The sequence below is a fragment of the Phodopus roborovskii genome, unplaced genomic scaffold, assembly GCF_943737965.1.
Source record: "Phodopus roborovskii unplaced genomic scaffold, PHOROB, whole genome shotgun sequence".
In the NCBI taxonomy this organism is placed as follows: domain Eukaryota; kingdom Metazoa; phylum Chordata; class Mammalia; order Rodentia; family Cricetidae; genus Phodopus; species Phodopus roborovskii.
In genome coordinates this window covers 452090-472028 of record NW_026125538.1, presented here as the reverse complement: position 1 = coordinate 472028, position 19939 = coordinate 452090, and the positions used below count along the sequence as shown (strand labels likewise).

General features: G+C 39.2%; 1 protein-coding gene across 1 annotated transcript in view; it reads left to right on the top strand.

Annotated features, from left to right (window-relative positions):
• Positions 1 to 7011: 7011 nt before the first annotated feature.
• Armh4 (armadillo like helical domain containing 4) overlaps positions 7012 to 19939 on the top strand; it is a 96661-nt gene continuing 83733 nt past the window's right edge. Inside the window, exons 1-3 of the mRNA XM_051176770.1 lie at positions 7012 to 8367; positions 10892 to 11131; positions 13508 to 13699. Of these exons, the coding sequence (XP_051032727.1) occupies positions 7029 to 8367; positions 10892 to 11131; positions 13508 to 13699 (1771 nt within the window). The 5' untranslated portion in view covers positions 7012 to 7028. The remainder of the gene's footprint in view (positions 8368 to 10891; positions 11132 to 13507; positions 13700 to 19939) is intronic.

Sequence of the window (19939 nt, the reverse complement as noted above, 5' to 3'; positions counted from 1 at the left end):
TTGTCTTCCTCCGTTGGAAGAAAATTGAATGCTTGTAATGATTCTGGTGGCGGTGATGACGATGGCTTAGTGTGTGTGTCTCCTCATCTCCATTCTTCCACTTGGTAACTTTGTTGTAGTGATTTGCCCAGTGTACAGCTGGAACTTGAACATTATGTTTTAATCTCCAAGGCCAGATTCTCTTTCCAAAGATAGGCTGGTATTCTGAGAGTGAGAAGCCTGGATATTTTGTCTGTTTGCATCATTAAACAGAGTGAAGCATAGAAAGGGATCAATATTCTGGACTCATTGGTGATCTGTGTGCGGGAGAGGGTGCTTTGTGTGTAGTTGATGTGCCACTCACCCTCTTCTCAGTAGCACTGGCCTGGGCTGCTGTACCTCATGGGGAACAGACTTATCTGTAGCTGTTTTGTTTCTCTCTTTTTTCCCCCGTGAAGGAACAGGCTGCTGAAAGGATCATTTGCCATCCTAACTCTTCCATTTGCAGGAAAGGATGGATCCAGCCCACATCTTAGGACCAATATAAGGGACCCATGAGAGTTGCCAATAACACACTGAATCTGTAATGTGGTGCCTTAATGGCAAGAGCCATAGCTAGATTAATAGGGCCAGAGTAGACAAATGAAATAGTATTGACAAGGAGAACCTTGATGTTTAGAACAGGACAAGATAATACAATGACAAAAGGATCAATGGGGATCAAGTAAAACACAGACTGAAGAGCATAGTAAGAGACCTACAAAGAAGGATTTTTTTCCTTCATCAAACCAAGGAATTACTAATTGGAATTCTAAATGGTGAGAAGGAAACTGACTTGATAATCTGAAGCTTGTTAGCTGTAATTGTCTCTGTCTGTCTGTCTGTCTATCTGTCGGTGTCTCTCTCTTTCTGTCTCTCTCTCTGTGCATATGTGTGTATTAGTGTGTGTATGTTTGGGTTCTGTGTGTGGGAGAGACAGACAGACACTATAAAAAGTTACAACATATTGTTAAGTAATAACCCAATTTATTGGTACTGTTAAAGTGTTAAATTGAATAATCAGCCCAAAGTTGCCAAGTGGTGAACTCAGCAAACTATTAGGTAAGGCTAGACTGAGTGCTGTCAACTCTTCTGGTGCAAAATAAACACTGAATTTTCACTTCCTTGTCCTTAAGTGATTATTTACATTTACTCCCTGCCACCGGCTATTTATTGTCTACCTCCTCCATCTAGTTGGCATTATTGGAAACTGTAGACAACAAAGGCCAGTGTAGAAAAGATGCAGTCTTGTTCTGAGTGAGAAGACTTACAGGGCTGACAATTAGTGGCAAAGAAGCTAAGGAAAACATAGGAAGACTATGGGCCAGGTGATTTTGGCAGCAGTTATCTGTCAGAAACATGGCTAAGGGGTACAGAAAAGAGCAAGTCTGAGGCTGGTATGGTGGAAGCAGAATCCCCAGGGAAGTCAGGAGGAAACCACTTAAGACGGAGCTGTGCCTGACTGACAATGAAGGTTTACTTGATCCTGTTCTGGGGCTTGGATAGGAGGTGTGCGTCTGTGTAGTTGTACATGTGGGGACATTACATTCTGGAAAGGCAGAGAAACCAAATGGCAAAAGCCAGAGCCTTGAAGTCTGAAAGACTCCTAAAGATCAAACAAAACTATTACTAAAACAAGTTAATTATTCTCTGCAAACATGTGGTTTTCTCATCTAAAAGATAATCAGGATCTTGATAACACCTGCCTCACTAGGAGGGATTAAGTAAGGGACATTTGCATCATGCACCTAACAAGAGTTGACACAAAGCATTACCCAAGCAGCAGCCACTCTTGATTGATCACTGTCATTTTATTCTCAAGAACAAGTGATCTGGGCGGTCTATGGCCAATTACATAGGAGAGAGTCTAGACAGAGTCCCAATTAGAATGTAATTAAAATAATGATCTAGCCAGGAAATGAAAATTTCAAGAGGGACTGGGGGATTAAAAAAAAATTGATGATGATACTGAAAGTTGGGGGAAAAAAAGTTGTGTTTGAGATAGACCTGAAATAGACCTGAATAGCTATTGAACTTTTTAAGACAGGAAAGACCCCATCAGGAACTTGAAGGCTATTTGTCAGTTTGAGTTGCAAATGGATTTTTGACAAGCAGTCACTTGGGATCTGTCCTTTCTTTAAAGTTCAAGCATCTGTTTGGACAGAAAGGAGAAAGCACAGACCTCCAAAAGGCTACTGCTTCCCCACCACCCCATCATCCCAGCAGACAAAGGAAATCGAGAGTAGGGATTTTTCCTCTCCATTCCGCCTCAGTTTTTTGCAATATTTCTGTAAATATCAGCCAGTTATCACAACTTAACTGTGGCTTCAGGACTCTTAGGACAGTGTGCATAGGCCTTTTATGATAGACATGAAATTCAATTTATCCTTTGAGTTGTTGTAGAAATATTTAACATGCCGGTTTCTCTGCCATGTCTTTGTTTTGGCAACACACCCCACAACAACACTCTTCATCTCAGCTGGAAAACACAGATCAAGCAAATGTGAACAAAACCTAATGTAAGTCTCAGGCTACAGTTTTTTTTTGTTTGCTTTTTAACATCACTTTTCATTGTCATTGAAGCTTGACTACACCCAGACTTCACAAAGAAGAGCCTGGACTGTGTCTGTTTAAGATGGTGAAAGATAATGCTTGACAGAACCGCTTATCTGCCCACCCACCAGTGGCAGAAATGCAGCAAATTGCTCAGAGAACAGCCAAGCCATTAGGCAAACATGATTACCAGTGACAGACAAGGTGATACTGATTAGCTCTCTGAGAAATGCTTTCTAAGCTAGGTAGAGCTAAGACCTAATACTTGTTAGGAACTTGGTTTGTTTGTCAGAACTAAAGGACACTGAGAGATACAGCAAGAACAGCACCCAAGGTGCAGGATGAACAGTAGAGACGCATTCCTTCCTTTGTTCCTTGTGTATTCTGATGACCAAGATAATTTAATTCGATACACAGATGCTCATAAGCAGTGAAATATTCCCTTTACTCTTCTCCCAGCAGAGTACCCTAAGGACACAAATGACTTTTCAGGCAATATTTGCTCCGCATTTCCTCTCTCCTGGGCACTTAGCCATAAAGAGGATAGAGTGCAGAGGAAAGAAAGAAGGGCCAGAGACCACAAAATATGCCTGCGTGGTTTACATGGGGTTAAGGATATTGTCATCAACCTGACTGTGGTCACTCCTTTTCTTCATATTTTCTAATGTCATGCAGTTCCGCTTGTCTGATGCTAACTCCTAGGCGAGGTAACAGGACCTGCACTAGTCCTGGAAGATGAAGGGATGGATTTGAAGTCATCTATTAATATGAGTGGCAGACTGCTTGCTGCTGCCATTCCCACAGGCCATCATTTCCCTTTCTCCTAAAGTTCAGATGTTGCATGCAATAGTGGAGAGAGGGAGCATATGGCCTCAACACACAGACACACAAAAGGCTTGTGGCTCAACCCCGACTTCTGCTGTAAGTGGATTTACAAAGCAGGTGGCCTGCACTTACACGGAAGGAACATCCTTTAGAGCAGGCAGATTGCCCTGCACATGGACATTTAAAACTCTAGATGTAGATGGAAATAAGACCCTGAAGGAGAATTCTGTCTTGGAAAGGTGGTTTTGGCTAGTTAAACATTTACATTTTTCTCCTTTACACTAAATCTAATTTGTCCATAAAATTCTCCTCTCAGCCCACGAGACCACAAACCATAAAATGTACAGTACGTGTTCACATGTGTGTTACCTCCCCCTGCTGGAGGAAACATGCTGAGACTGCAGAAACACTCTGAGTAACAGGACATGAACACACACTCATAGAGGAACAGGATTCTCAAAGTGTGTTTTGTTACTGCCCCGCTTTATAAAAGGGGGAGCTGAAGCTATTTATTCATCTTTTAACAAGAAAAATAGATTCAGAAGTCATTTCCTAATGCTAGTCCATGCCCCTCTAAACTCTTTTACAATTCTTGATATTTTGGGCTACTATGGATTTTATCAAGAACCATAGCATCATGCAGACTAAGCTTGAGGCCTTATTTTTTTTTTTTTTAAACTCAGGGCCTTTGCATGCTAAGGTGGCATTCTTTCACTGAGTTTGAGGCCCCACCCCAGGGCATGCCTTCCATCCTCTCCTATGTTTAGTAAGATTTCATCAAATGGAAGGAGATTGGAGAGATTCCTCAGTGGATCAGAGACAAATCAGAAACTTCTGTGGTTATTAGCCATGTTTTGGCTTCTTACTTTATTAATCTAGTTTCGTAGATCAATTTGTCTACACAGAAACCCGAAGGTGTGGACTCACTGCCCATAGTCACTTTTGATTCCCTGTTTTCATTTGTTCTTCTTTCAAGGAATCAGGGAAAACCTTCCATAGGCACATGCCACCTGTCTATGGAATAAGATATTCTGGTACATCAAACCTAGAGTGACATCTCAAATGTTGACAAGCATGGGCATGTGTTATTTTACACATATTTTTGTTTATTGATGGGAATCATGATTTTGGAAATTTACAGTATTTAAAATCAAAGGGCCACACCAAGCACAATGGAGAAAGTGTGCTGTATATCTTTGAATTAGGAAGAAAATGAGCTGGGATTTTGTGTGTGTGTGTGTGTGTGTGTGTGTGTGTGTGTGTGTGTGTATGTGTGTGTGTGTATTTGTTTGTTTTTAACTCTTTAATACTTACTGGATTTCTTTTATTCCCATGAAAATGTTCAGGTTCTAATTTTCTTATAATAATATTTTTTATTTAAATTTGAAACAAGCTTGTTTTACATGTCAATCCCAGTTCCCTCTCCATCTCCTCTTCCCCTGTCCACCCCAACCCCATCCCATCCCCTTTCAGCTCCCCAGGGAGAGTAAGGCCTTCCATGATGCATCATCAATGTCTGGATCAGTCTTATGCTGCTTTCCCAGCTATCAGTCTGGGGTGCATGAACTCCCCCTTGTTAAGGTCAGCTGATTCTGTGGGTTTCTCCAGCCTTGTCTTGACCCATCTGCTCACCTCTGCTATTGGATTTCAGGAGGTCAGCTCAATGTTTAGCTGTAGGTGTCTGCTTCTGCTTCCATCAGCTACTGGATGAAGGCTCTCGGGTGGCATATAAGGTAGTCATCAAGCTAGTTATTAAGGAAGGACCTTTAAGGTAGCCTCTCCATTATTGCTTAGATTCTTACTTGGAGTCATCATTGTAGATATGTGAACATTTCCCTAGTGCCAGATTTCTCTTTAAACCTATAATGGCTCCCTCTATTATGGCATCTTTTTTTTTCTCTCTCTCCTCTGTTCTTCCCCTGACTCAATCTTCCTGCTCCCTCATGTCCTCCTCTCCCCTCCTCTTCTCCCCTTCTCTTTCTCCTAATTCCTCTCCCCTCCCCCAATGTTCCCAATTTGCTCAGGAGAACTTTTCCCTTTCCCCTTCTCCAGAGGACCATGTTTGTCTCTCTTAGTGTCCTCCTTGTTTCCTAGCTTGTCTGGTGGTGTGGATTGCAGGCTGGTGATCCTTTGCTCTATGTCTAAAATCCATACATGAATGGGTACATACCATATTTGTCTTTTCGTGACTGGGTTACCTCACTCAGGACGGTTTCTTCCAGTTCCATCCATTTGCTGGTGAATTTCAAGATTCCATTGCTTTTTCTGCTGAGTTGTACTCCATTGTGTAAATGTACCACATTTTTTCCATCTATTTTTCAGTTGAGGGGCATGTAGGTTGCTTCCAGATTCTAGCTATTACAAATAATACTATGAGCATAGTTGAACAGATGTCCTTAATATTAGGGGTTTTAATTCTATTCCATTGGGCTACTTTTGTGCCAATACCAAGCTGTCTTCAGGACTATGGCCATATAGTATAGTTTGAAGTCAGGGATGGTGATGGCCCAGGAAGTTCCTTTATTGTACAGTGCTGTTTTGGCTATCCTGGATCTTTTGTTTTTCCATATAGTATTGAGGATTGTTCTTTCAAGGTCTGAGATTTTGATGGAGATTGCATTGAATCTACAGATTGCTTTCGGTAAGATTGCCATTTTTACAATGTTGATGCTACCTAGCAAAGAGAATGGGAGATTTTTCTGTTTTCTGGTATCTTCTTTAATTTCTTTCTTTAAAGACTCACAGTTCTTATTATATAAGTTTTTTCCTTGTTTGGTTAGCTGTTTCTATTTTGTGCCCTTGCAAATAATTTGAACATTTTAAAGATATATTTTGGCTGAAAATCTTCCACTTGCATTTTTAACTCATGAAATAACTTATTTTAAATATGTTTTCATATTTATTAAGTTTAAAACATACTTTCTACTTTGATCATTGCAGCAAGATACCGTAACTGGAGTGGGGTTTTTATACAACTCTAGTTATGTATAAGAACAGCAAACCCCCTCAAATTCATCTCTTCTAATTCTGGACCTTTGAAGTCCGAGCTAAACACAATAGCAGATGTGGTATTTGGTTGGGGTCTGGTTCTTAGGACACACGTATTTATGTGCCCTTACATAATAGACAAGAGGGGAAGGATATGTTTGAGGGCTCTTTCACAGGGACCCTGGTCTCATTCATCAGTGATCTATGTTCATCACAGAATTTTCTAAAAGCTTCTTCTCTCAACACCATCTTTATGATTAGATCTCCTATAATTTTAGGGACACAAATACACAGATTACAGAAAACCAAAAGTTTCTGAAATGTATTTGTAACATTTACTTTCCATCTCCTAGACATATTGCTATTTCTACAGTCATTTTGTGTACTGCTTTTAGGGAGCTGTAAGTTAAATCAGCTGCAGAATGGATTCAAAAGGGAAAAGTTATCTGGGTTATCTATGTCTCAAGGGGACAAAGAAATAGAACAACCATCTCCTACCTCCCTTCTCAAGGAGATCATTGTTCTTCTGGTTTAAGTTAAAGGAGGTTGTTTATAAAATATATCCACATGACAGTGTACTATGCTTTACTTTTCTACAGGACTCAATTACAGGAACTGTCAACTCCTTGTATTTCTCTTCCACTATGAACAGACCAACTCTGCTGCACAGCTCTATGACTTTCTGTAGCATTCTCTTCCTCATCTTAGCCACACAATGTCTAGCTTTCCCAAAAGTGGAAAAGAGGGAGATAGCACCTGCTTATGCGGATACACAGCAGTCCCAGAAGATTAGCACAGGTGACACAGAAAACACCTTCTTTGCTCCAAAGCACATGTCCCAGCCGATGTCCTCTGACGCTCCTATGGTACTGTCTGCAGGATCATCAGTGATGCAATTAAATAAAGTATTCTCTGTCAATAAAGAACACCATCATTCAGGAGCTGGGTTTCTGAATCCTAACTTCCCTGATGTTCACTCTTCCAGTGAGCCATTGGTCTCAGCCAGTGAAGAAGGGCATGGTCCCAGTCAGCTTGAAAGGATGTCTCCTGAACACAGACTTTCCAAGGCCATGGCAATCACTGCTGCCTCATCATCTACTTCTCTTAATCCTCACCAGGAGGGACCACATAGCAGTTCTAGCATCCAGCCCATTATAGAAGGAATCACAGATGTAACAGGTGACTTCCTGAAGTATGTGGATAATCAGTTGTTTGCTACTGAAAGTCAGGAAGCAGTTAGCTTGGGAAATATGCCTTCGTCCTATATAAATACTAAAGAAATGCTACCTGACAATCCAAGAACTGAGAAAGAGGAAACATATGCATCCAAGGGGATGACTGCCATTCCTGGTGTTGATTCCACAACAGACACAGAGCCTGATGGGAAGACTCCCACAGAGAGCCCACATGGCATATCCCAGACCACTGCCGCCACACACACCCTTGAAGATATCTTGAATATTGAGCCAACAGCTGACAGTCTTCTGGGGAACCTCAAGGTCACAGTGAGTGTCAGCACAGCTGTTCCAATTTCTTCTGTCTCAAATGATGAGTGGGGTGACACCAAATTTGAAAGTGTAAGTCAGACAAGGACCACAGATTCGGCAGACAAGGCAGAGACTCAAGTGAGTACGGAGCCCCCACATAAAACACATGAGAGCTTTGAAGGTACTGAGGATACCCTTACTTCTACAGACATTAACAAGGTGGCTTCAGGGCTGCCTGAAGGAGAAACACCCTTGGGGACAGCCCTGATAATTGCACTGAAGGAAGTGAGATCACCAGCTTTTACCCACCAAGTTCCCTTTACTTCCACGAGTCTGACAGAAGACCCTGAAGTTTCCACTATGAACCTGTTCCGAAGTGCTGGAGGCTTCACCACATCCTCTTTGGAGGATAGGAGCATGCTTTTCTCAAAAACCATGGTTTCTACCTCTCAATATGAGTCCGACACACATCCAGCAGTAGGAAATAAGTTAAAAGGTAAGAGGGAAAAGTAAAGAATTAATACAGCCACAAAACACCCCCAAACATTGTTTGATTTGGAAACTTTCAAATTGGATTCATATTTTTAGTTTTGAAATTTTTTGAGATAGGATCTTAAAAGAATTCTGTAAGTTCACTATTTTCCTAATTTTGTCCCTGACTGCCAGGACTGTAGATGTGTGTTATCATGCCTGGCTGGTTTTATTTGTTTGTCTGTTTACTTTGGTTTTAGCCTTAAATTTACCATGTAAGTCAGTTGACCTCAAACATAAGACTGTTCTAGTGCCTCCTCCATGAGTAGTGAGATTATAGATGTGTGCTGCTAATATAGGCTTTGGTTTTACTTTTTCATGGTGACTTAGAAACGGTTAATCAAAATACTCAAGTACATCATAGATATTCAATAAAAGAAATCATACCCTCCATATGTCAAGTTCTTTAACTAAGGGCAGTTCCCTGCACACCCTACCCCTCCTTGAGATACTAGACAATGTTTGGAGATGTTTCGAGTTGTTTTGGCTGAGGGTTACTTCTGACATCTCCTGATTAGGGGGCAGGGATGCTTTAGAACATTCTCCATCTGCAGGAGTCGTTCTAGAAACAGATGTCAGTTGTCTCAGCCAACAGCATTGCAACCAGTGTAGAAATACATATAAAATATGAAGGAAGCAGGTATATGTTTTAGTTTTGCAATAATGTGTGAGCTATTTATAGCTCATTTCAAAATATATGTACATCTCTGATATTTCTCACTAAAAATAATTAGGTGAAATTTAACTAGTAGTATTAACTACCTGGGTTCTCTTACCTTATCTACTCAAAAACAAATTGTTCAGAAATAACATGGAGGGAAAATATCAATCATCTACTGGCTTCATTCTGAATTTTCTACTTTTTCTTAGTTTCTACATCTTTGAATATTAGAAGATGAAACTCTAATATTGGTTACGATGGATTATGTTTTATTATGTGTTTGGTCACATAATAGCTTCTGGAAGGAAAAACTTTGTGTAAGTGCATATATTCATTTGAAATTGTTTTAGAATATGTAATATTTTTACCTGGGCCAAGTAACCTATTAATGAAAAAACAAAACAAAAAACAAATAACAACAACAACAAAAAACCCAGATTTGTATTTTGGCTCATAAAGTTTTCTTGAGATATAATTAAAATAGTAAAAGTGATCATTTGATAAATAAAAAAAGTAAGACTGAATAGTTTACATGCCTATTTGAGTTTTTAGGTTTTTGCTTGTTTGCTTGTTTGTTTTGAGACAGTATTTCAAGTTGCTCAGATTCACACTTGCTAAATAACCAAAGCTGGTCTTTAATGCTCGATCTCTTACCTTAGCCTACATTACATGAACACGTCTATATTGTTGAATTTTGGAGTTCTACAGCCATAAGCTAAAAAGTAAAATGGATTTGATAATATTCAGGCTATTTTGGTGATCCAATATGATCTCAGTAATAATGGCCTCACTTGCCTACTGTTTTGTGAACAGGCTCTATGGTTAAAAGCCCATACTGCTCCTGCAGAGGACCTGAGCTTAGCTCCCAGCGTCCACATCATGTGACTCACCTGGAACTCCAGGTCCAGGGAATCCTGCATCCTCTTCTGGCCTCCATGGGCAGCTACACTAATGTGCACAGACACATGCACAAACACATACATAAAAGTAAAACAATTGAGAAAAAGATGTCTACTGAAAAACTACTTTGTGCAAGGTACTTTGCTTCATGTTTGGAATATAAAGACTGCCTGTTTCAAAAAATAAATAAATAAAAGGAAGGAAGGAAGAAAAACAGTAGGTAAATATTGTTTTTGATTTAATAGTGAAGGAAACTGAAGGTTAAAATTGTTCAGCAATTGGCTTAGGATCACAAAGCTAGAGAGTAGTTGAATCAAAATTCAGACCCAAGTAAGTTGACTCTTGACTGCACTCTTGGATATTGTAAGATAGGTTTCCATGGGTGGTATTACTATCCTTCTCATTTAACACATGTGACAGGGTAAACTAGGAGTGAACACCACATCATGCCTGCCCTTCCTGTCCATCACAGAAACTAGGTAAGCACTGGTTGGTGTAATTATTATTTTTTTTATTTTAAACTGCCAATTTTCTTTCCTCTTTTTATATATGCAGATGTGAACAGTAATATGGAAAAATACTTCTGAGGGATTTTATTGTGAATTAGTTCTGTTTCTTAACAGGCTGATTCAACCAACATTCAAGCATGTCTGAGAAGCTCAGCTACCAATCTTCCTATTTTGCTTCAGTTGTATTCTAGGTTTTTGTTTATTTAGTTGGTTTTACATTTCCTTCTTTACTTATGCCTTATATTGTCCCACAACACCCCCAAGCAGTTTCAGTAACATTTGTTTACTGGCCTTTGATTCCCAAGTTGTCTTTGTTTTGGTCTCTGAAACAGCTATCTACACTTTTCAATTAATTGACCTCATAGTGACTTTAATGTTTTCGAATTTGGCCTATTTAAAAATGTTTCCCTCCTTTTCAGACATCACTCAAGAATTGGCAATGGCCACAGGAGAACCAGACCCGACATTACCCTTGCTGACACAAGACCGTATTGAGGGTCCCAGAGGCAGTGGGGAGCCTGAAGAAGGCATGCCATCCCCATCTCCCATGTCTGCTGATGTGGATGCCACTGAGCCGTCCAGACAATGGGAGTCTCTGGCCACTCCAGCCTCCACCACTGTTGTCCCTTTGCCTCTCGGAGTTACCTCTTCTATGGGAGGTCAGTAGGAATGTGTGGGGCCAGTGTTTGAAGGAGTGTGGATCTTTACTGTGGGTTACTGGATGAGTGAGGCATCTAGCCTTTCACTGTCCTTAGAAAGATGGCCAGCTCTCTTTGCTTGTAGAAACGTGTTAAGATCTCCAAGGATGAGATGACTCTTCTGGTCCCCAAGTCCAAGCATGCTGATGTGGGGAAATGTAAAAATAGCAAGGATCTGTTTTGGAGCCACCTTTGGCCCTTTCTAAGACTGTGGCCTTAGGAGAGCTAATGAACTTCTATAAGTCTCTATTCATTTCCAGTAATGTCTACTTAGGTTATTGTAAAGAATATGTGAAAAGGGCTTTCTATAACATAGACCCTCAGGTGTCCTGCTCTCTCAAGGGCAATGAAACTTTAACATCTGGCTGATCATCAGAATCATATATATATTTGTGTGTATTGAGAGAGAGAATGTGTATATACTTAAGAAAATGCATATATAGTTCTTCATTTCTCTGTTTCATCATTGTCCAAGTAAAGATAAGATATTTAGTGAGATGTTTTAAAAACTGTAATAAATACTTTCTAATCCTACCTCCTAACCCTTCTTCCAAAACAAAGCAGCACAAAACTCAACTCTAGAGTCTTGACAATAACCTTCATTACCCTAGCACCAGGTTTTGCCGTAAGCCCATAGTGGCTCTCTCTATTAAGATATCTCTTTCATTGCTCTTCCACTGCATCCCTCCCTGTCTCAGCCATCTCATTACCTCCTGTTCTCATCCCTAACCCCTAAATGTCTCTCTTCTGACTGGGAACCAGAATTATTAATTTTGTTTTCATAATCTTCACTCCACACCACCTCCAGGTTTTGTGTATCTATAATTAGTACTACAAGTACACATTTTCTTTTTTGTTGTTGTTGTTTTTAACTTTATAAGAAAAATTATAACACAAAAAGTAAAAGACTCAGAGACTGATATTAGGGTTAATGCTGAGGGTCAGATAAGCAAAGCTGCCAAGCCACTAGCCTACCTCTACCTGAGGCTGAAAGGGCTGATCCTGTCTCGACAAGCTCTCCACCAAGCCTCAGACTACTGCCTCTCCTCATGTGGCTGGAGAATGAATGCCTTCCTATCCTAAATGTGGCTGGAGAATGAATACTTCCAGCTCTGAGACCCTGTTCATGTCTTAAATACCTCTCATGAGTTCTGGGATTCAAGGCGTGAACTCTGTTACTCTTTTAGACTGATTCAATATCATGTAGCCATTGGTGGCCTTGAACTCAATGAGATCCATTGGCCTCTGTCTTCTGAGTCCTGGGATTAAAGGTGTGTGCCACCACTGTTTAGTTTCTATGGTTAACTAGTGCAGCTGCTTTGCTGTTTTGATCTCCAATGGCTTTAATAAATCATAAACAATATATCCCCACAAAAATACTTTACTAAAGGTATTTTTTTTGAACTTTGCATTTTAACTTACTGTTCTGATTGCCAGACACCCTGTAGTTTGTTGTTGTTCTGACCATCATATCATACTCAGTTATGGAACACATCTCATTATTCTCTTGGTCTTTATCTGTGCTCCTGCTGTTTGCTTTTGGGCTGTTCCCAGGTATAGCTGTTGTGACTACAGCTGTTATGATCACTCTTCTGCATGTTCTGCATTGGACCTGTGAAGGACTATCTCATACATAGTGGAGCTGCTGGCCATAGGATATATGGGTATTTGACAATATGGGCCAATGTCTCCTTTTCATAGTGGTTGCTGTACAAATTTATATCCCCATAAGAAATATAAAAGGACTCTGTGACTCAGAATCATGGGAATTTTATATGTATGTATGAATGTATGTATGTATATGTATATTTCCTCTGGCTCATGGGTAGGAAGTTGGGAATGTGTCAATTCTGTCTGGGTAGATTCTGTTGATTCAAGCAATGATTGTTGTAGTTTCTATAGATGTGGGACACTTGGGGATTCATGTGGATGCTTTGAAATAGAGTCTTCTTTAGTCACAGTTCTAGGTTCAGACACTTCCACATGATTTTATGAAGCATAATTGTTCTTTCCAAAGTAATTCTTGGCATTTAGTACATCTTTTTGTCACATTTTCTGCCTTTGGTACCCTATACAAAATTCTGTGCCATCCATTATACTGTCAATAGAATATGTGGGAGATTAAATATTAAAAGCCAAATTATGGTTTGAGACTGTGTCTCTTTCCATGTGATGAAGTGTTTTCTGTGTGTAGCTGCATTGATGTGAGAAGGGGAGCTGAACTAAGTCCTGAATTTACTGTGTTTAAGACTCTGATTCCTTGTCGTTCAAAGCATATGTTAACATATTCTATAATGATTATCTTGTGTGTCAGATCTTGACTCTTGTGCTTTGCAGACCTGATGGATACAATCACTGGGCCAAATGAGGACTTCATACCCATTTTGAGCTCTCCAATGACACCCCCTGCAATGACTATGGAAGCTCCTACCATTTCTCCAGTATTTCCATCTGAGGGAAGAACTATTCTGTCTACCAACCACCCAAATACAGCTGCATCCTATGGCCTGGAACAACTTGAATCTGAAGGTACCCTTGTCTCTGACTACATATTTGAAAAACAAATAAGTATGTGTAAGTTTATGTCGCTTGGGTTAACTGTCCTGTCACCAAAGGCATTTTTAATAAAACCCTCTGCCTGTGGTTTCTCCCTGTGGTTCCAATTGCATTTACATGGGCAGGATGTGGCATTAACATATAAAATGAGTGTCTTAGTTGGTTCCATTATGCAAACTGGAAGAGAATAGTAAGTTTAAATGGAGGAACTGTGGTTTTTTCCCCATCTGATTATGTTTATAGGTTTCCTGCCTTTTCCTAACATCACTCTATCAGCACTGGGATGTTCTGTTAGCAACATCTTAGAGTTACTGTCTAGAGATAAAGTTTCTTTATTAATTAATGCTGAGAAATTCATGACAATTTGTACTGTTTAAGACATTGGCTTGTGCCATGAAAAATGTAATGGAGGCATAGCTTCACATCAACAGTGAGAATTGAGATAGGTTGCATGGTCGCATGACTGAGTGAGTACCCTGAAAAGTAACAGAGTATCAGGTTGGGGATGCAAATGTTTGGAGTTACAGGGATGCTAACTCAGAATATTGGGACACCCTTTCTAGGCCTTCAGCCATATCCTAGGTGAACAAGAACAGAAGTACTGGGATTTTATGTTTCCTCAGCTGCAAAGAAGAGGTTCAGCTGGGTGTGCAAGAGATGCTCCCTCCTATAGAGATGCATTTCACCTTCTTTTTAAAATCGTGAAGCTATGTGTGTGTCTGTATGTGTGAATCCCATGTGTGCGTTGGTGGCCTTAGAGGCCAGAGGCATCAGATCTGTTGGGATTAGAACCACAGGAACTTTCCATGGGTGTTGAGAATTGAACATGGATCCTCTGCAGAAACAATACACAACCTTAACCACTGAGTCATCTCTCCAGGCCAAGTCTCATAGCTTTCCAGGTGACCCTTGCAGTCTGCTCACTGAGAAACATGGAATTTTAAGAGTAGCTTGGAGAATTTCACAGAGGAGGTCCAGTCCCAGAGGCTAACATCCCTCTCAAATCACATGAAGACAGATACCTCATGGCTTTGGGCTCAGTGCCTCATGTTTTCAGTTCCCTTGAATACCATCTATAAAAAGGAAACAAAACCAGATTTCCTTAAATTAACTTGAGATATAGCTGGCAAGGCTCATTAAATCAAAGAAAAAATATATTTGTGAATAGTCTATCCTTGTAAAACTGTAGTAATTTTCTATATTTAGTAGGTGATGGCAGTTGTGTTGGAATATGTGAGAATTTTTCTGACATGCCTAAAGATATCCTGGGATTTGAGATCTTTTCTTGTACACAATTCTGTTTCAGCTTTCTTTTCGAGAATATGTTTTGTCAGGTTTTGACCCTTAATTATGATTCTTGCCAAGGATTCTGAAAGACATTTCTGGTTAAACAATATTATTTCTGTTACATTGTTGGGCTTAAGCTAAGATCTAGAGTTAGATAAGCACATAATTTTTCCTAAAGGCCAAGGTTCATACTATATGCTAAATCATTGTGTAATACAACATAAGAATTTTAAGCTGGTGTTTATTTCTCGGAAAGCTGAAAAGGCCTTCCAAGACTCCTGGATTAATAGGCCCTCCAATTTTAGCATGTGTTTTCTGCCTTTACTAGGAATGTTTTGACATATTCACTAGGGAAGCATTTTAATTTCACCATAGAATTAAAACCAGAAGAGAATTTACTCTTAACAAAATAATGTATTAGTTATGTCACATTTTCTTTAACTGCCTTTCAAGGTGGCTTTGTTTTTGAGACTGGGTATTAGAATTATTCACTGATTTGGACTTAGATATAGAATGAGTTTGAGGCCAATCTAGGACACATCAGACTCTGTCAAAACCAGAAAGAAAATGTATAATTTTTTGTTTTATTTTTAATGTCTTCCTTTCTATAAAAAGACAGAGTCATTCCTCCAGATAATTGAGGGCATTTTGCCTCCATGGGATATGTAAAAAAAGAATGCCCATATTGGATAACAGACACCCAAAGAGACAGAGCTTAGGAACTGTGCAAATTCAGAATCCACTGATCTATTTATCATGTGAGATAACGAAAAGCTCCAAACAGACTAAAGATGCCATTTTTTTATTGCATCATCATTTATATTTCTCACATATGGTGACTAAGAATGTGTGCTAGTTTCTTGAAGCGTCCATAAAATTTCCACAAGCTCACAATTGCTTTAAATAATAGCACCCTATTCATGTGCCATTCTGGAGCCCCAAACACCAAGCAGTGGTGTAAATGAGCCACAGTCCCACCAAAGCCTGTAGGCCAAGAACTGCCTTATCCCCCATCAGTTTCTGTTAGTCCAAGAACTCACCCCGACCCCCAGTTCATGGCAGCATAACTCCCGTGGCCTCATATGACTGTCTTTTCATGACTCTGCCCCAGTTTCCTTCTTTTACTGGGTCACAAATCAGTGGATCAGAAGCTACCCTAATAATTTAATCGTAATTTGGTGGTATCTGGCCAGACTCTGCTTATGAATAAATAAAGCCATGTTCACAATTACCACTTATTAAACTGAGGGCACAATTCCACACGTAACAGGGGTCTTCTCCCAGATGGCTTGGCAGCTGGCTCTGAGAGCACATAAGCATCTCTGATCATCTGCCCAAGTGACATGAATTGGTGGAGTAGGAAAAGTGTAGGTGAGTTTTGCTTTCTTGTTCCCTGAGGAAAGCCTCCTTTTGTAACTGTAAGCCACCTTCTGCTTATTTAGTAAGTCTTCTACTACATCAACAAAATGCAGTTTTATTTCCAAAGGGATAATAGTTTATTTTTCACCTTAACAGATATATTTACTTTCATGTACATTTTTTTTTAAAAAAAAGAAAGAGTATTTTCAGTATGAATTTTTTAAAAAAGCACTCCATTTAGTAAAGATATAACTCTACTAGTATGTCAGCATTTCTTAAATGCAAGCTTGTCAAATGTTAATTCATAAAGATATGATAATGGGAAGTTAATATATGCACCTAGTTGTTTGTACATATGTTAATTTTTAGATGTTAATGTTTGTGTGCACTAAAGTACTAATTTAAATTTTCAATGCTGATATTAAATGGAATAAGATTCAATAATATTTTAAGGCTTCTACTTTCTGTATGTTAAAAACGAATATCTATTTGCTTTATGTAATTTAAAATCATTTTGTGTTTTGTTTATTTCCAAGGAGATAGAAGTTAATCTATGTTGCAAAATTACAACACTGATTCTTCAGGAAGTAAGACATTGCTTGAAAATCCAGCATTTAGAAACACCGATAGGGTGCTTGCCTAGCACATGTAAGTCCCTGAGTTCAATCCCTAGTACTGCGAAAAGGAAAAGAACAGAATTCAGTATTTAGAAGAATTTTCAGCGGCTTTTGTTTCTGTCAGATACAAAGTTTATGTGAGAGCTATGAAATTAAACACTGAGATATCTCAGGTCTTGTGATTATCCTCCTTCTGTTCTCTCATCTCCTTTGTTAAATGTCTGGATATGAGAGACCAGTGCATCAGTCAGAGACAGGAAGATGTGGAGATCAGGCTCTCCTTGGATGCTGCAAGAGATGAAGAAATGCCGGGATGCTTTATCTGGAGAACCTGAGTTCAATGTTAGGGTTGGTCCTGTTTAATGAATGTATAAGCCCAAGTTGCGACCATGTTTTATCCCAGACAATTCCCATTTTTTTAAATGTGATAAATGAACAATAATCTTACAATAAATACAGTGATAATGAAACAGTAGTTGACTTGCTGCTGGGGGATTACTTTTTGTATATTTTCTTTAATAATTATAAATTGATTCATATACAGTATATAATCATGATAAAATATACATTTCTCTCTAGAGATGACATAAGGATTTCAGGAGAAAGTAATGTTTTTTGTTTTGCTTTCCTTTTTGAGGCAGGATTTCATTTTGTGTCCCTGTCTAGCCTGAAACTGTCTTTATAGAGCAGGCTGGCTCTGAACTCACAGCGATCTATCAGCTTCTGACTCACAAAAGCTGGAACAGAAAGTTGTGTTTGGAAAGGATGACTTTATTCAGGCAACTGAGATGATCCTTTTGGCAATGTGATGGGCTTCTTGCAGTTTGACTAAAGTCAAAAGGCTTTGTCTTTTCTTGTTGGTTAATTAGAATGCAATTTGGAAGTTCCCTAAGAGGCAGTATAAACAGTTTTTCAGATACTTTCCTTGGAAGCTCACTGAGGACAGTGAATGGCTCCTTTAACTTAAAATAATATCTAATTTGGATGGGTGTTTTGCCTACATGTATGTATGGGTACCACATGGATGCCTGGTGCCCACAGAGGCCAGAAGAGAGGTGAATACCCTAAAACTGAGATATACATGGTTGTAAGCTGCCATGTGGATTTTGGGAACTGACCCACGTCCTCTGCAAAAGGAGCCAGTGCTCTTAGCCTATAAGCCTATTCTCCAGACCTCTGTGCATCGTTTGTAAGGGTCTTCTGTAGCAGATTTTGAAAAGCAGATTGCTGGCCATTTCAGTTATCGATTGCCTCTTAAGGTAGGTCATTTTGTTGTCTTGCCCTGAAGTCATTATGCTTTCTTAGGCATCTGTGACAGGCCTCTCCAAAGCATCTGTCAGCAGTCTAGGGTAGCACAACCAATCCCTTACCACTCAGAATGGCTGTCACATGCTTGCTAGTAATATTAATTTGGTCAGTGGTATTTTAAAAGTATGTTAAATTAAAATTAGGATGCACTGCTATGAAGTTATATCCACAAATTCTGCCACTGAAGAAAGACAGTTGACCTTTGCTCTGCCTTTGTTGTATGTTTTCTTACCATAGGGAATAATTCATTAGTATATCTACACAGTTCAGCAACATTGTTACTGCAGAGTTAATGTCCTCCATTGGTGTGTGTGTGTGTGTGTGTGTGTGTAACTTTTTGTACATTTGTGCATGTGCACTTTTCTTGCCTAATCCAATACTGGTTGTCATGCTCATCTTTAGTTATCTAAAAACCAACCTCTGTGAGGACTCATAATAAAGAAAAAGTTTTGTTTTGGTTACATTTTGCAGTCTAACAGTGTTATTTAATCATTTGGTTATGAATGCATTTGGAAAGTATTTGGCAATCAGAGAGTACCAAGAAGAATTATTCATTGAGCTTGACCTAACAGAGCACAAATTTAATAGAAAATATACAATAGATGTGTAAATAACAAAATGCAAGTTGAAAACTCCAGGTTAGAGAATTATGGAATGGACATATGTGCTCATATGTCTGTGTATTTAGATTTGCATACATATATACATACATACATACATACATAAAATTTCTTCATGATGATGTTGATATTTATAGGAAACTAGATGTGACAAATCCTCAAATATGGAAAAATGTTAAAGAGAAGTGAACAAATACCACATATATGACACTAATGATAAATTACCTTATGGATATTGTACCAAGCAAAATTTTTTAATTCAAATAGTGGTGAGATGAATTATTCTTTAAGATCAATTTTTAAGCTGGGAGTGGTGGCACATACCTTCCTTCTTAGCACTTTAAAGGCAGAGGGAGGCAAGTAAGTGGATCTCTATGGGTTTGAGGCTAGCCTGGTCCTCATGGTGTGTTTTAGGCCAGCCAGAGATATGAAGTGAGACTCTGTCTTTTTTTGTTCTTTTTTTTTTAGGTAGCTTTGAATAACAGATGTGGCAGGAGAGGCAGCTATATTCTGAGTCTCAGGCCAACAAATCCTTCATTAGAAACTGTACCATGTTTCTCTTGAGAGGGATATTCAGGTGCCAAGCAGAAGGAATTGTTCTAGATGACTGATTCGGCTCATGCAACATAGTGCATAGTCTCTTTTGGGAGAGGCTAAAGGAGAGGTTTCTAAGTGTAGTGATTTTCTGCAGCTGAGGTAAACATGTAGCCTGGAAACATATAATCTTAAAGAGATTTCAAGGTATTTAACATGTTATTAGCATGTATGGGATTCATTACAATATTTGCATACAGATAACAAAAGTATTTTAGATATCTGCAGAAAAGACATTTTTCATTTCTTTCTAAAAATGTTTTAAACTTGCATTACTATGTGTGTCTGTGGATACATGGAGGTTGGAGGACAAATTGTAGGAGTCATTTCTCTCCTTCCACCATTTATCATGCTTGGCAATAAGTGCCATTACCCACAGAGCCATCTGTGGTATAAGGATGGACATACATATGTATTGCTTTACAGAT